The sequence below is a fragment of the Caenorhabditis elegans genome, chromosome V, assembly GCF_000002985.6.
Source record: "Caenorhabditis elegans chromosome V".
Classification (NCBI taxonomy): Eukaryota; Metazoa; Nematoda; class Chromadorea; order Rhabditida; family Rhabditidae; genus Caenorhabditis; species Caenorhabditis elegans.
Window position 1 is genome coordinate 14,868,488 of NC_003283.11, and position 14,499 is coordinate 14,882,986.

General features: G+C 35.3%; 7 protein-coding genes and 2 non-coding genes across 10 annotated transcripts; 2 read left to right on the forward strand and 7 right to left on the reverse strand.

The window, feature by feature from the left end:
- Positions 1–28: 28 nt before the first annotated feature.
- On the reverse strand, positions 29–3,060 carry ZC412.3. 2 transcript variants are annotated; one of them, NM_001330883.3, is made up of 8 exons: positions 2,843–3,060; positions 2,172–2,394; positions 1,818–2,125; positions 1,651–1,764; positions 1,128–1,190; positions 986–1,081; positions 590–932; positions 29–350 (listed from the first exon to the last, which is right to left on the reverse strand). In NM_001330883.3, exons 1-8 carry the CDS (start codon positions 2,939–2,941, stop codon positions 163–165), a joined length of 1,434 nt encoding a protein of 477 aa, NP_001317886.1. In that variant the 5' UTR covers positions 2,942–3,060; the 3' UTR covers positions 29–162. The 2 variants fall into 2 exon arrangements, with proteins under 2 accessions (NP_001317886.1, NP_506662.1); NM_074261.7 differs by lacking the exons at positions 29–350; positions 590–932; positions 986–1,081; positions 1,128–1,190 and having other exon boundaries at positions 1,581–1,764; positions 2,843–2,945.
- Positions 3,061–5,634: 2,574 nt separating this feature from the next.
- On the reverse strand, positions 5,635–6,984 carry ZC412.5 (UDENN domain-containing protein). The gene is made up of 3 exons (NM_074262.3): positions 6,846–6,984; positions 6,177–6,505; positions 5,635–5,792 (listed from the first exon to the last, which is right to left on the reverse strand). The coding sequence occupies exons 1-3, from the start codon at positions 6,939–6,941 to the stop codon at positions 5,711–5,713; spliced, it is 507 nt and encodes a 168-aa protein (NP_506663.1). The 5' UTR covers positions 6,942–6,984; the 3' UTR covers positions 5,635–5,710.
- Positions 6,985–7,455: 471 nt separating this feature from the next.
- Positions 7,456–8,337, reverse strand: ZC412.10 (DUF19 domain-containing protein). The gene is made up of 4 exons (NM_001129602.3): positions 8,254–8,337; positions 8,082–8,170; positions 7,737–7,860; positions 7,456–7,679 (listed from the first exon to the last, which is right to left on the reverse strand). The coding sequence occupies exons 2-4, from the start codon at positions 8,163–8,165 to the stop codon at positions 7,567–7,569; spliced, it is 321 nt and encodes a 106-aa protein (NP_001123074.1). The 5' UTR covers positions 8,166–8,170; positions 8,254–8,337; the 3' UTR covers positions 7,456–7,566.
- On the forward strand, positions 7,898–7,974 carry ZC412.12. Its single transcript, NR_070007.1, has one exon. It is a non-coding gene; the product is annotated as an Unclassified non-coding RNA ZC412.12 (non-coding RNA).
- ZC412.t1 lies at positions 7,902–7,974 on the reverse strand. The gene has a single exon. It is a non-coding gene; the product is annotated as a tRNA-Phe (tRNA).
- Positions 8,338–9,860: 1,523 nt separating the features above from the next.
- nspa-5 (Nematode Specific Peptide family, group A) lies at positions 9,861–9,965 on the forward strand (the record flags this gene model as incomplete). The annotated part of the gene is made up of 1 exon (NM_074263.6): positions 9,861–9,965. The coding sequence occupies one exon, from the start codon at positions 9,861–9,863 to the stop codon at positions 9,963–9,965; it is 105 nt and encodes a 34-aa protein (NP_506664.1).
- A 1,076-nt stretch (positions 9,966–11,041) lies between these two features.
- On the reverse strand, positions 11,042–11,293 carry ZC412.8 (uncharacterized protein; the record flags this gene model as incomplete). The annotated part of the gene is made up of 1 exon (NM_074264.1): positions 11,042–11,293. The coding sequence occupies one exon, from the start codon at positions 11,291–11,293 to the stop codon at positions 11,042–11,044; it is 252 nt and encodes an 83-aa protein (NP_506665.1).
- Positions 11,294–11,947: 654 nt separating this feature from the next.
- nspa-3 (Nematode Specific Peptide family, group A) lies at positions 11,948–12,052 on the reverse strand (the record flags this gene model as incomplete). The annotated part of the gene is made up of 1 exon (NM_074265.1): positions 11,948–12,052. The coding sequence occupies one exon, from the start codon at positions 12,050–12,052 to the stop codon at positions 11,948–11,950; it is 105 nt and encodes a 34-aa protein (NP_506666.1).
- Positions 12,053–12,829: 777 nt separating this feature from the next.
- Positions 12,830–13,622, reverse strand: ZC412.9 (uncharacterized protein; the record flags this gene model as incomplete). The annotated part of the gene is made up of 4 exons (NM_074266.2): positions 12,830–13,064; positions 13,107–13,238; positions 13,355–13,477; positions 13,522–13,622. 4 exons carry the CDS (start codon positions 13,620–13,622, stop codon positions 12,830–12,832), a joined length of 591 nt encoding a protein of 196 aa, NP_506667.2.
- Between the last annotated feature and the right edge of the window lie 877 nt (positions 13,623–14,499).

The following is a 14,499-nucleotide window of genomic DNA, read 5'->3' on the forward strand; positions in this document are numbered from 1 at the left end:
AAGCTCTTTAGATCTATGCTATCATATTTTGGAACTTTTGAAGCTGAAACAAACAGCAATATTTATTATTATTATCAGCAAAATGATATTTCAAAAAAAAAACAAAGCAACAAAGAAAGGCAATAAACAATTATATCGGACTGAATTTAGCTTTATTATTTCTTAGGTAGCTTTCAGTGTTCTGAATTTGAATTGCTCATTCTGATTAATGCACATGTAGAGAAAATCTCCTGATGTCATGTTCTGATTAAGACCAATGCTTCCAACTCCATCAGCATAGCATCCAATGATTGCAGAGACACCATAGTTGGCACAACGACGCACGAAATTTCCCTCATTCCACGTGTCACCTAAAAATTGCAAAAAAAAAAATGATTTGAAAAAATGAAGAATAAGATGATACTCTCAGATACCTTGAACATCTACTAAAATTTTACAGTTTGTCTATAAAATGATGACTTTAATTTATAAAGCTTGTAAAGTTTCAGACCATTCGACGAGACGACTTTTGAATAAAATTTACATTTTTGAATTCGAGGAACTTACTAGATATTTTCCTAATCCCTGTAAAAGTCTTCATGTAACTTACCAAACTTCTTGATCTCTCCTGTACCAGTTTCACAATCAAATGTCTTTGCAGTCTGCAAAGCTACATTTCCATTGACCGTGACACATTCCATTGCATATCCAGCAGGAACTCTTCTAGCTTCTCCCAGTGGAATTTCAACTCCTTCTTTCGAAATACAACTTTTCAAATTCACTTTTCCATATGGTTCACAGAGAAGTCGGAACGAATCTTCAACCCATGTATCTCCAACACTATATACTCCTCTACATTTCCCAGTCTGTCCGGGAGTAGATTTCAATGTGACATTTCCCGGAGTACACTCGAATACTTTATCTCCTTCTTCCAATTGTGTACCGATGGAAATCTGTTTGAAACTGTGTTAAAAAAGGGTGTCTCCAATTATCCAATTATACGTACTTCAACGCCCGCCGGAGTGATACAAGAGATCACCTCAAGAGTGGAGGTCAAGTTCTTGAAAGTCACACATTTCATTCGGAATGATCCTTGTGAAATCTGAATTGTTTCCGTTTTCTTTTAAAGATTTTATAAGGGGGCTTACAAAAGTCGTGTCATTTTTATATTGTTTCCCTTCGTGGGCACACATGGCGTACACTTCTGGCTTCTGAAATTTTCTTTTTACTATTAGTTTTACCAACCTCGAACTAGGAGTAACAAACTGGGCGACCTGTTTTTTTTCGGATGCGGGACCTGCCTACCTAAGTACCTACTTAATGCCCACCTATGTACCGACTTCATGCATATGTTGCCCCTCTATCTGAGCGCCTATCAACTTCTGTGTGCCTATCTATAATATATACCTGCTTCTTGCCTACGGTAGGCAAGAAGCAGGTATATATTATAGATATGATGCCTGCTTGCTACTTGCTTATCTTTGCGTCTTCTTCGTAGTTACCTATTTACCGACGTGCATCTCATGCCTACCTGCCTACTTTTTCACGTCTTCGCCCCGTCGGTCACTTTTGAATAAAACCAAATAAAACTAAATAGAACTAAACCAAGCAAACCAAAACTTTATTCATATTGCAAACTTAAAAATTGTTCCAATAAATCAACTAATTTGCCTTAAGGCTGTAAGTCTTGAAACTGTAGTTAGATCCATCCTTTGTACAGCTGTACACAATGTCTCCAGATGTCACATTCTGGTTAATTCCAATTGTGTTTCCAACATTTTCAGCCTGAAAGCATGTTTTATGTACATGCTCAGAGTTCTTTGTATATTATCACTTACATGGCACCCGATAATTTTTCCCTGTCCATAATCTCCGCACTTTCTCACAAAGTTTCCCTCCACATACTCCTCTCCATTCTTCTTCGAAGATCCATCTTTGGCAGTACAATCATAGCTTTTTGGGTCATTTGCAGCTTGCATTGTGATTGTTCCGTTCGCGTGTTGCTCACATTTCACATCGAATCCTCCGATCTTTCCAGTTTCTCCAGCTGGGATCACACTTCCGTCCTGACCAACACAGGCCTCGAACTTCACAACTCCTCCATCTCCACAACGGAATTTGAAGGACTTCTCCTGCCATTGCTCACCTGGAATATAAAAATTTCACAATAGAATTGAAGCAAATCAACTAACCATGCTTCTGTCCTCCTGGACATGCAGCCGTGCGTCCCTTGGATTCTTTCAGTGAAACTTGTCCACTTTCAGATTTGACACACTCATGAACTTTATCCCCGACTTCTTTCTTCTCACCAGCATTAATTTCTGTTCCATCTGGGGTCACACATCCAATAATTTCAGTTTTCCATGATCCGTTGTCCTCTGTCAAACATTTTATGCGGAATGCATTTTGAACAGTCTGGAAAGTGAAAATAAGGGAGTTTCTTCGCAGACTTTCAAAAGAAATATGTATCCGTTGAAAATGTATAATTTGACTGGGTTCTCACAAAAATTTAAAAAGCGAAGCTCAACTCAATTGGCCTGAAATTTCGATTTTTTTTTCATTTTTTTTCTTGAGGTTTTTTGGAGAACTTTACTTTCCTGCAATAAACCTGATTTTTTTTGAAAGAAAAAGTTTGTTTACCAAATCATTTCTAGAGTATTTGCATTCTCTAGCTTAGATACTTCAAAAAATAGAAAACGAGAAAGTCTAAAATTGGGAATTACGAACGGTTTTTCCTAATGAAGTTGTAAGCCTTTCTGCAATGTTTTCCCGATAGGATATATTTATCATTTGATTTTCAAAAACTACCCTCCTTGAACTGAATATTGAAATTCATAAGTACTAACACTTAAAAAAAACTCACAATAACTTCATTGTTCTCTAAATCCTTTCCATCATATTTACATTTGACAGCCAACGTGGATAAGATTGCCACTGAAGATAGAAGAACGAGGGTCCGCATCATTCTGACTATCAACAAATTAATTTGTTGTTTGCTCTTTTATTTTTCAAAAAGTAAAATAAAAAGAAGATAGAATGCTCTTTGAAAGAATGCCTGGTTGAAATGGGTGGATGAATGCAAGAATGGGCGGTGCCCTCCCCGATCTCGATTGTTTGATAAAGTGAGGCCAATTAATCTTGGCACGGAGAGAAGATTGGGGAGGAAGAGGTGACAACTGGCAGATTGAATCGTGGGGAACTCGAAAAAATATGAAATGAGAAAAGAAAGCGGATGCTTTCAGAATGTTAACAAGATGAGTAAATAAAAGGGCAAAGTCAGCGGAACAAAGTGATTTCAGATTGGTGGCTCCACGTGCATTTTCTGAAGTTTGTCAGTACAGAACACGTAGACAAAGGTATTTTCATGTTGATAGAGCACCCTGAAAATGAATCGAGTGTATTTATGTCAATCCAATAGTCATAAAAGTAGACAAAAAAACATTTTCTACAAATTGTGGGTTGCAAATTTTGTTTTGAAACTTTATAATTTCAATTTTCAAATTGCAAAATCAAATCCATGCTATAAGCGGTTCTAGAATTAGCTAAAAATTGAAATTTAAACAAAAGTACTGTTTGAAAACGGGAAACATGTAAACATTTACAGTCTTAAGTGATTTCGCTTACTACAAGTACATTTCAAAACTTTTTTGGTAAACTAGCAATATGCCAATTTGCCGAGCAGATGCCTTGGATCGAGTGCTTAAACTTCGGATCATAGCAAAAGATAAAAGCAGTACTATTGGTTAAAGTTGTGTATTCTGGAAAAAATGCCAAATTGTGTTTCAGCTAAAATTGATTTTATATTCAGATAAATCAATTGATGTTCCATACTTTGCCACTAATTTTTTTTTAAATTTCGAAACAACATGGTGTATTTGGTCATTTTGTAGAATTGTCAGAAATAATAAACCACATATGATTCGGTGTTCATTTAAATAATGTTAAATGTTCAAAGTTTACTCATTAAGTAAAAATAGTTTCAGTTTGAAATTATTAAATTTTAAGTTTCAACCCCTGCGATTTTTGTAAAGCTTCCACTATACTAAAACTCAAGTTAAAAATTGAGCCAGATAAAAGATTCACCAAAAAATGCAATAATCTACAGTACCCCTCTCATCAGAAAAACCAATTGCACTTTGATCTTCAGTTACTTAGTTCATGTTGTTGTTTGGTTGAAAATTGAGCATCTTTCTTCCCTCAACCATCCCACTCACGCATTATCTTTTCTTCAAATTGGCACCAATTGTTCACTTGACTCCATCAACTCCGCAAAATGAGCTACGCTTCTCCATAGTGGCAAAACCAGAAAAAAAAGGTGAAAAATAAGGAAAAAAGTCTCACTTAATTGACATGGCGATTAGAAAGATGAAATGGCAAATGGCAGATAAAAAGAGAAAGTGATTCGGAAAAACGGATATCCCCATAACGGGTGATAATGAAAAAGGCGCCCGACTGGTAAAAGTCTACCCGCTGCAAAAACTAACAGGAAATTGACAACACCATTTTTTTATGTGTTTTTGAAATTTTTAAAAAATTATTCTGTTACATAAAATGATTTTTTTGATCATGGGAACGGAAAAGCACTGGGAACGAAAAATTATTTGATTTTTGAAACTTTAGGATTTTTTAACACATGGAGTCGGAGAGCTTTTTTCCTTTGCAACAGAAATTTCTCTAATTTTTCACAATTTGAAAATTAAAAATGTATGTTTTATTTAGGAACCAGCTGTGAAAGGACCATGAAGACTACATTAGTACCTATTGAATTGAATATTTTTGACCACTGACACAGCTGAAACCAGTGATATAGTACCCGATGTGACAGGATCCGGTCTAAATTTGTCGTTTTGTTAAAAAAAAAATATTGACCATCTTTGTAGCTTCAAAATAACAATGAAAAATCATGTCGATGCTAACTCAACACTCAAAATTTCCGTGAAAACCAGCAAAAACTTGGTTTTCCGTCCGTTTTTTATTTTTCAGAAAAACCTAATAATTACATGCTCTCTTAAAGGGGGAGTAGAGTTTGTGGGGAAATATATGTTTCTGACTCTAATTGTGCTCTTGATACCGAATATCGATGTGAAAAAAATTTAAAAAATTTCCCTGATTTTATATTAATTTTTAAAATCCGCAAATCCATTGGATGCCTATATGTGAAATTTCAAACGCAAGATTTTCCCGCCAGAGACGCCCCGCCCACGAAACCGTGCCGCACGTGTGGGTTTACGAGATTAATTTTTTTCCTTTTATTTTTATTTAATTTTATGCCGATTTTTTCCATTTTTTCGCTGTTTTATATCGAAAATGTTGTTATTTAACGTTAATTTATGCCTTTTTATTGATAAAAATCAACAATATTCCATGTAAAGTTCCATTTTCAGCACAAAATCGACGGCGCTGGGTATCTGGAGGATGTCGAGGAAATGAAGGATGTCGTCATCTTTGGCAAGAATCATTGCATTCAGATCTTCTAAATTCTGTTTTTCCGGGCATTATTCTTCTTTCATAATAAATTAAAGCCTATCTGTAATTTTTTGTTCTCAATATCGATGCCTCCAACAGTTCTCTTTTTCACCATAAGGTACAAATAAATTTTACAAGCCTTATTAATTATTATTATCCTTCCTACTATCGGTTTTAAAATACTTCTTGTTTTTGACTTTCAATGAAACATTTATTGAGAAAACGAAACTATCATCAATTTTCCGATTATATTCGATTTTGACTTCTAAGCTTTGAATGTGAAGAGGCAAGTTTGGCCAGCTGATTGTTGGAAGACAGTGAAGCGGTCGTTGGCGGAGACTTCGTATCTGAAATTATTTAACAGTTTTCAAATAATCGCGTAATTTATATAAATCATGGTTTTTTTCTGTGTAGGCTTTCAAGTACCTATGCTTTCTTTTTATCTACAGCTCAGTTGTATGTGCTTTGCTCATGCCTGCTAGGCAGGTATGAGTTAGGAACATACAACTGTAATCGCGCCGGTCTCCCATGGGAATGTTGAAGGTGTACAGAATTGATGAACAAGCTTCTGAAATTTGGCACTTATCACGGCCATGGCGAGGGAGATCGCGGCGAGACCCACATCTAAAAACGGAGTGCGCCTTGAAACTGACGTTTCGTGTTTTCACAAATTACAATATTCGATGAGCTTCGAAAAACTTCAGAAGTAGTTAGCTCAAAGCATTAATCACCTTTTTCCACCTTCCATCATTTTTGAAACTTTGAGAAGTCCATCCTTTCCAACATTGTACTCTTTTTCTGCCTCTGGAACTCCACCCATCAATGTCATGATAGCTGGACTTCTAGCTGGAAAGGAGCTGTTGGAACGAGACGAATTCATCGAAATCTCCTTCTTCGCCAATGGTTGTTGACCACGACGATCGCACGGATGTTTCGGAGCGACATTGTCGATGCGACCACGCACCCAAAGTGCAAGTTCATCCGGGATTTTGAATTCGGTTGTTGGAATTGAAGCCAGCGATAAGTGATTGCTCCCTGGACACTCGATAATACCAACAGACTGAAATATTGTTTCATTCACTCGGCTAATTAACAACGTGCTGATTTAATTCTTGAAAGTTCACGACCCGGTCTTGACCCGACAACTTTTCGGTACACAAAAATGGGCGTGCGCCTTTAAAGGGTACTGTAATTTCCAACCTTCTGTTGAATTTTTAACAGTGTTCCAACGTGTTTCATTTGGTTTTTCGATAAATAAACAGCTGTTCATTGAGAATACGTTGTGAATCAATAAACAATTCTGCTTCGTTAAGTGAAGACTACAGTACTTTTAAAAGGCGCATTACCTTTTTGAAGATTTCGCAACTATGTCATAGGACCAATGAAATGACGAAAATTACCTCTACTCCAACAAAAGACACTGGCGGATAGTGTTGATCATCCTTGATTGAACGAGATTTACGATGCTTACGAGTGCTATCGTTCCGGGGAGACATTGTTTCTTTGCCAAACAAGAAGAATAAATTCGAACTGAATTTATTGATTTTTGAAGCTTGGATTCACTTTTCTGTGTGTAGCGTTGGATTCACGTATTTAAAAAAAACGTATTCAATAAATTTAATTTTAAAAAATTTTAATATTTAATTTAACCATAAAACCGAAAATAGAGACTGGTTCAACAACTATCGAAAGAAAGATCCGTTTCCCACCAATAAAAGTTTTTGATATGTTTCGTTTTCGACTATGTGACTTTTTTTCAACAATTCGCTTTTGTATTGCATATTGAAATAATTTAGATAATTTAGAGCATATTGGTTTTGTTACATATTTACAATAAATTATGCATTTCTATGAATTATCTTCTTGAAAATTTAAACTTGAAATTTTCCTGGTGCTTGTTGAATTTATATGACCATTTAGGTTCACCAGTTTGAAAAATCAAAATCGTAGTATCTTATCAGTGGTAAATCTGACCCATTGATGAACATCTGTGTTTTGACATGCTATCACATTTCTAGTTGTGAACACTTTATTACATCTATCTGCCACAAGACATTACATCACGTTCACCCCGTTGATCTTTGTTAACAATGAATGGTCATGAATCAGAATTGTGTCTTCTTATTCTGGAAGATATTTGAATTGATCTTTGCTGATCCATGATTGAATAATTTGGAAGTCGACTTGAATACGTTCATGACATGCGGAGAGATCGTAGTTGTTTGAGAACATGCCTGAAGTGTGTTTTTTTTTTAATTTTAGAATCAAGTTTTAGAATTGAGTGCACTTACAGAAAGACCAAGTTGTTCTTATTCCTTGATTCGCATATCTTTCGCATTCAATTGTCCTTTCTGGACAATCCCTTCGGTTAAACTTATTCACACACTTTTCACCGTAAGCCGCACAAATTTCTTTCTGAAATGACTCAAATTGATGTTAGAATTTGCAAAAAAGAATGCCCCGAACCAGGATCGAACTGGTGACCTTACGATCTTCAGTCGTACGCTCTCCCAACTGAGCTATCGAGGCCGACATGCAAACTGGTTATTTGTGCCGTCAAGACCGTGAGGGTACTTCCTCACAGCCAATGAACAGAGAAGGCGAGAGAAAATATTTTATCGTTGGAGCAAACTTACGATAGGGAAAGAAGGAGGGTTCGGCATAGAGTAAGCCATCAAAAATAGTGCCAAAAAGACTATGAAGGTGAGGAGTGTGTTCATATTTTCTGAAAATAGAAAATAAGTTGAACTATAAAAATATTAACTAAATGAAAAAGAAAGAACATATGAATATGAAAATTATGTGTACCGGGAAACAAAAAGTTATTGTTATGTATTCGAGGCAGAACCAGGAGGCGAAGACGAGTAGTTTATTATTACATAACTAAGGAATAAATAAGTTAGTTCATAGAGTTCACGTTGTACGATCTTCTTAGCCACGTCGTGGGTCAATACACGTTGATACCCAAAAGTTATGTTAAAACAAGTTAAAATTAATCATCGAAAATTTTTTGACTTTTGAGTCTCGAAGAAACTTCGCATCTACCGTAACCAAAGTGTCAAAATGTAGTACGGTAGATTTGAAGTTTTGGTCGGGTCGAGACCGGGAGTTTCAACTATAAATATATTCTATCAGGTCAAAAAGCAGTTTTCACGAATTTCATGGCGAATAATGATGGGTGTTATTTACAATTTTACAGGTCAGGCAAATATTAAAAAAAAATCAGAGAGTCGACCAAAAACAGAAAAACAAATGTCATATTTGACACGATTAGAACACTTTTATACACGCGCAACATCTGACCGAATGCTTATTTTCTGTTTCAACCACCTCCCCTTTTGTCTTCCTGAATTCGAAAGTTTTCAGTAAAAGAACCACAGGTCACCCGATTCCGGCAATTCTACTTTGTTATTGTTTTTCTTTATTTCTTTCAGAACAAATTTGAAACAAAAGTAACAAATAGATAAATAATCGGTGACACATAGATATCAGGAAAAATGGGAAGAAGATGGTGAACGAACAAAAAATAAAAGAGAAAAGAATTAATATAACGGCGGGAAAAATGAGAAGATCGGGTGGTTGTGAATGATGGGAAACCGACAGCTATTGTGTGATCATCAATCCATTCATCTGCCAAAAAATTGGAGGAGAAAAGAGAAAGTGGTGGTCACTTTTCTTGTTTGGATATTTCTGTTCTTGTTTCGGATGGATATTCCTTTTATGGAAATGGATCACGAGTGACCTATGTGGAGGTGGCTAATGTGAACCGATCATGCGGAGGTCGTACGTCAGTGTTGCAAATTGGGTAAAGGTCAGTTTCTGTAAAGTTTTTCTGTGGAAAAGAGTAGGTGCCGAAATGCGAAATTCGAAAAGAAAATAAAAAACTCAGAAAATTAAACTTTTTTGTAGTCATTGTAAAACTCTGACAGAAGTGCCAGGCGCAAAATTTTACGCATGTATATTAAAAGGCTAATACCACTGGGCTTGCGGGATGCTAGTTCAAATGTAAAGTTATCAACACCCACACAAAATTTAGTTTTGATTTGGAATTTTCTCATTGATTTTTTTTTCACTATTTTCTAGGTCTGTAGAATTTCTCCTTTTTCACCCAACAATCCTTTTGGGTTCTGTTTTAAACTTCATTATTGGTGTATAATACATTTTGCATTGTAAACTTGAATGGATAAAATTGAAAATGAGATTTATTTTTGATCTTAAATTGTGTTTAATGCGTCTCTAAATTTGAAATGAATTTTTCTAATTTTTGTTTTCTTGTTTACTTTTTGACCTTTTCCTATTGTTTTTATAGATTTTATCAGCAAAATGATGACAAATAGTTGGTATAAATAAGGAGGAAATTGTCACTCAAATCACGATCAAATCGATCCCAACAACTCTCCCAACAACACCTCAAGATGAATGCCATCTACACTGCCGTCCTTGTTGCTTCAACTCTCGCCTACACTGCAATGGCTTGGATTGGACTCAGCATTGAAGCCGCCAACGAGGATATGTTCTGAAGTGGTACCCATCAAAGCGTATCGGACATCCTCGTATTGAATAAAACTTTTGTATGCGTGTGTATGTTGTTTGACAGTCGATGTATCGCTATCCGAACAAGTTTCAAGAAGTTTTCTAGCAAATATAGCCTTATTATCCAGGGAGTTCACTTTCCTCGCAGTGATGCCACCAATACTATTGTTCTTGCACTTATTTGGAGTAATCATTTCATTTCAATGTTTGAGGTGATACGAAGGCGCCTCTCACTCGAACTCATTGCGCCGAACGACATTGAGCAATTTATATGCGGGTTTTTATTGAAACTTTGGCAGCAGGGGCGTAGTTTGAACTAGAGAAAGGTCGACGCCAGTTTTTTCAGGCAACTTTTGAGCAAACGGAGTTATTAGAAAATTTCCTTTGTAAAGTTTTTTCCAGTTTTTTCAAAATTGGTTTTTACAGAGATTTAAACAGAGGAGCACGTTAAACTATAAAAAGTCGTTCTGCATATTTTTCAATTAATTTTTTATTATTTTCGAGACTCGTAAAATTGCTTCAAAAGTGGACTTCTGATTGCATCAAGGATGTTACCTTTAATTTTCAGATTTTTTTTTAGGGAATAAAACTTCCGGAAGACCATGCGAAATTTGAACTTCCAAGAAAAATAAAACAGCAACCTGAAATGTGTTTTTTCCAATGGAAATTAAAATATAACGGGATCAGCGGAGTTCGAAATGTAGTATCTATTCTAAACTGTAATTTCAAGAAGACTATCCAAGGAAAAATTAAAAAACAGTTTCTTGTTTCGCGAGTGGCAGACTGTGTTTATATTGATTTCCAAACTTATCAAAAAAACATTATTTTCTAGTTTTCTATTTTCACAAACTTAGTTCTTATATAAAAAGTTTTCAAGAGTGTAAACAATTCAAAAAGATACAATGAGCAATTATGTTGAGATAAATATGAAACAGTGACCGAAACTTTACCGGTTTTTCTGTGTGACTGACTAGAAAAGTCCCCTTGATTGAAAGTTCGTTTTTTACAATAAAAACAAAATTAATGCTTCAACATATTTATGAAACAATCGGGTCATAAAAAATTAATTACTCTTTTGAGGTCCGCCTTGCCCAGATTGTCCAGATTTTCCATTCCCACTGTTTCCATCAGTTCCAGCTATTTTTTGATTTCCTTGTCCATTTGGAGCACCTCCAGAACCATTCGATGCAGTTGTTGCTTTTCCTCCATTCTTGTTCTCTCCACCATTTTGTTGTCCACCTTCCTTATTATTTTGAGCAGAAGCCACAACAAAAGCAACGATAAGAAGAACAATAGCTAGCTTTGAAGAAAACATTTTCAGAATTGAATTCAGAAACTGAGTGACCGATATTTCTAGTGAGACATCTATGGGCGTTTTATACCAAAAAACTGATGATGAACTGCATTGCAAATCTGATCAGGTACAGATAGGAGGAAAGTTCAACTAACAAAACATAGATGACAGATTTTTTTCATAACATGAGTAAGTATTATGAAAAAACATAGTGAAACTATTTTTATTTGAAGATATGAATAAAACATTCAACTGAGAGTTGTTTTTCAGCAAATGCTCTACAGTTTCAATTTCAGAAGACGAACACAAAATACACAAAACAACTTCATTTATGAGACTCATAGCGCTTTCATTTCTGTAGTTCAAAATACTGACAGAGTTTCAATGAAAACCCGCCCATAAATTGCTCAATGTCGTTCGGCGCAAGGAATTCGAGTGAGAGGCGGGTGAGAGGCGCCTCCGTGTCACCTCAAACATTGAAATGACTACTCTAAAAGGTGCAAAAACAACAGTGTTTGCTCTCTCCAAACTCTCCGAATAACCGGCCATCATTGCTAGAAAACTTCTTGAAACTTGATTGGATAGCAATACATCGACTATCAAACAACAAACACACACGCATACAAAAATTTTATTCAATACGAGGATGTCCGATACACTTTGATGGGCGCCACTTCAGATCATATCCTCGTTGGCGGCTTCAATGCTGAGTCCAATCCAAGCCATTGCAGTGTAGGCGAGAGTTGAAGCAACAAGGACGGCAGTGTAGATGGCATTCATCTTGAGGTGTTGTTGGGAGAGTTATTGGGATCGATTTGATCGTGATTTGAATGACAATTTCCTCCTTATTTATACCAACTATTTGTCATCATTTTGCTGATAACATCTATAAAAATAATCAGAAAAGGTCAAAATGTAAACAACGCAAAAAAACTCTAAAAAATTCATTTCAAATTTAGATACGCCTAATCGAATGTTTTCCCAATTTCAGAAAAAAAAATTAAATTTCATGGTGAAAATACATTTAATTTCATATAATAATTCCTACTATATATAAATGTGGGAAAGCGAGAAGAACTAGAAGACCGAAGACTAGGAAACAAGAATTTCTAGTGATTGTCAGACGTCTGAAAAGTCCTTTGTTGGCATAGGGTATCTTGTGAACAAATAGGGGCATGTTTCAGGTAATTTAATTTTCAAGAAAATAATTTGAAAACTTAATGGTAGAAAAGACAATATGAAAAATTGATGATTCCAAAAACCGTAGTGCATGAGAAGTAAAATCTAATCTTTGCTCAGATCCACTCAGAAAATAAATGACCTTAAAATGTGCATTTTTACATGCGAACCAAGAAAAAAAATCGAATTATAATTTTTATTGCAGCTGAAATTATTATATACTTGGAACAGTTTCAAACAAATTGCAAAATTTTATTCAATCTTGAACATATTCAAAATCATTTATTATCAAAAGTACAAGTTCTCAAATCACCCAAACTCTTCTTTCATTTTTCTGAAAACTAAAAACGATTCTGTAAATTAGTGTCTGTATGTATGTCACTTACTTTTTGAAGATTTCTTACTCTTCTTCGATTTTTTCTGCGACTTTTTGGATGATTTTTGAGTTTTCTGAGATTTTTGTAGTTTCTTCGACGTAGACGGTCCAGTTGATGGTGATTTTGTTTTGTTCACCAACTTCTCAGCAAATTGCACCTTTTTCCCATCATTTCTTCCAGTTCCGGCGACTTTCTTCGCGGCTTCCTCAGTCAAATTGGAAGGCGGTTGATCGTTTCTGAAAATATAATTTATTTGCATTTCGATTAGCAATTATTACCTTGAAGCTTTTCCCAGTGGAACAGTGATGGTGAGCGTGTGCTGTGAATCTGATCGCTCTGACTTTATCTCCATTGCCGGCTTTCCTTTTTGAGGGGGCTTTCGGCCACGGAACATTCGGATTGAGTCCTGTCTGAAAGTAGGATTTGACATGACTGACTTCATTTCTCAGCCAATTGAAAAATCTGTAGTTAGTAGTATTTGTAGCTTGTAGTCCATGATGTTACACCTCACACCAACTTCACTCACACATCATTCCTTTGCTTCCTTTGACTAACCTCACTCCTTTTCTGATCGCGCTCTGATGGTCGTTCTGACACCTGTGTTTGTGATACTGAAATATCACTGTTTCCTCGTTGGGATTTTCGTTCTCTGAAAGTCAAGAATTCAGTCTGAAAACAAACAAAAAAAATTACCTTGAAGAGCCACGCTGTGCACATGAAAAGATTGAAAGCAGAAGTAACGATGTGAATAATTGAAGACACTCTATGATTGTGATTTTGAACGAATTGAGCATTTTATTGGAAATTTTACAAAGTGCCAAATTTACAGAAATAACGAGAAAAACGTTAAATGGCCAAAACAAACTTTGACTTGTGAATTGTGACCTTTCGAGAAAAATAAAATAGCAACGTGAAATTCAGTTTTTCCAATGTGAATGATAGTACGACGGATTCAACGGTGAATTTTGGATCTACTTAAATAGGTAATTTTAAGAAAATTATAAAATTAAAGAGTTTGAATTTTATTACAGTTTCTCATAAATTCTTTAGAAACTCTTTTTTAATTTGAGGACATATAGAGATGACAATCGTAGTAGAACGTCAGTTTTTTGAAAATAAACTTCAACGATTTTAAATTTAGTTGAAGATAAGAGAGCATATTGCAGATTTTTTTTTCAAAAAAATAATAACAAAATCCAAATGTTTGCCTATTACCAAGCATCGTTCAAATTATTGAAAACTTACAAAAACCACTTTTTGAGGCATACTATGGTCACCAAATAAATTAAAAAATGAACTCAAAAATATTTCAAACCGAATTTTCCGGGGTTTAGAGTTTAGTACCGCCTCTGAAATTTTCGTGGTAGCCTAGTCTAACTATAAGCGTAAGCTTCCACATAGGTATTGTTTTTTCCAAATATGTAGGTATTGTTTGATACTACTTTGACTTCCTTTTCTTGTGAATGGTTTGGATGTAAAAATGAAGTCCTTCCGCGAAAATCAATTAGAAGCTCGTGCCTCAGCAAAATGAGCAAGAATTGAAAAGCGGAAATGATGACGTCTCCAATCTTTTCAAATTAGCAAAACTCTATACTTTGCATTTTTCTTTACCATCTTTTGCAACAAACGTGCAAACTTAATATCAAAAAACACCACACATAAACCTTCATT

What these genes read in the sequence shown, in the direction of transcription:
- ZC412.3 (NM_001330883.3), bottom strand. Translation starts at nt 2,941, where the DNA reads ATGCGGACCCTCGTTCTTCTATCTTCAGTGGCAATCTTATCCACGTTG. An exon ending in GAAAAATTATCGGGTGCCAT is followed by an intron (nt 1,765 to 1,817) that starts GTAAGTGATAAT and finishes ACATGCTTTCAG; the next exon opens with GCTGAAAATGTTGGAAACAC. An exon ending in TCAAGACTTACAGCCTTAAG is followed by an intron (nt 1,191 to 1,650) that starts GCAAATTAGTTG and finishes AGAAAATTTCAG; the next exon opens with AAGCCAGAAGTGTACGCCAT.
- ZC412.5 (NM_074262.3), bottom strand. Translation starts at nt 6,941, where the DNA reads ATGTCTCCCCGGAACGATAGCACTCGTAAGCATCGTAAATCTCGTTCA. An exon ending in TGTCTTTTGTTGGAGTAGAG is followed by an intron (nt 6,506 to 6,845) that starts GTAATTTTCGTC and finishes ACAATATTTCAG; the next exon opens with TCTGTTGGTATTATCGAGTG. An exon ending in ATGATGGAAGGTGGAAAAAG is followed by an intron (nt 5,793 to 6,176) that starts GTGATTAATGCT and finishes AAATAATTTCAG; the next exon opens with ATACGAAGTCTCCGCCAACG.
- ZC412.10 (NM_001129602.3), bottom strand. Translation starts at nt 8,165, where the DNA reads ATGAACACACTCCTCACCTTCATAGTCTTTTTGGCACTATTTTTGATG. An exon ending in ACCCTCCTTCTTTCCCTATC is followed by an intron (nt 7,861 to 8,081) that starts GTAAGTTTGCTC and finishes GAGTCATTTCAG; the next exon opens with AAAGAAATTTGTGCGGCTTA. An exon ending in AAGAACAACTTGGTCTTTCT is followed by an intron (nt 7,680 to 7,736) that starts GTAAGTGCACTC and finishes AACACACTTCAG; the next exon opens with GCATGTTCTCAAACAACTAC.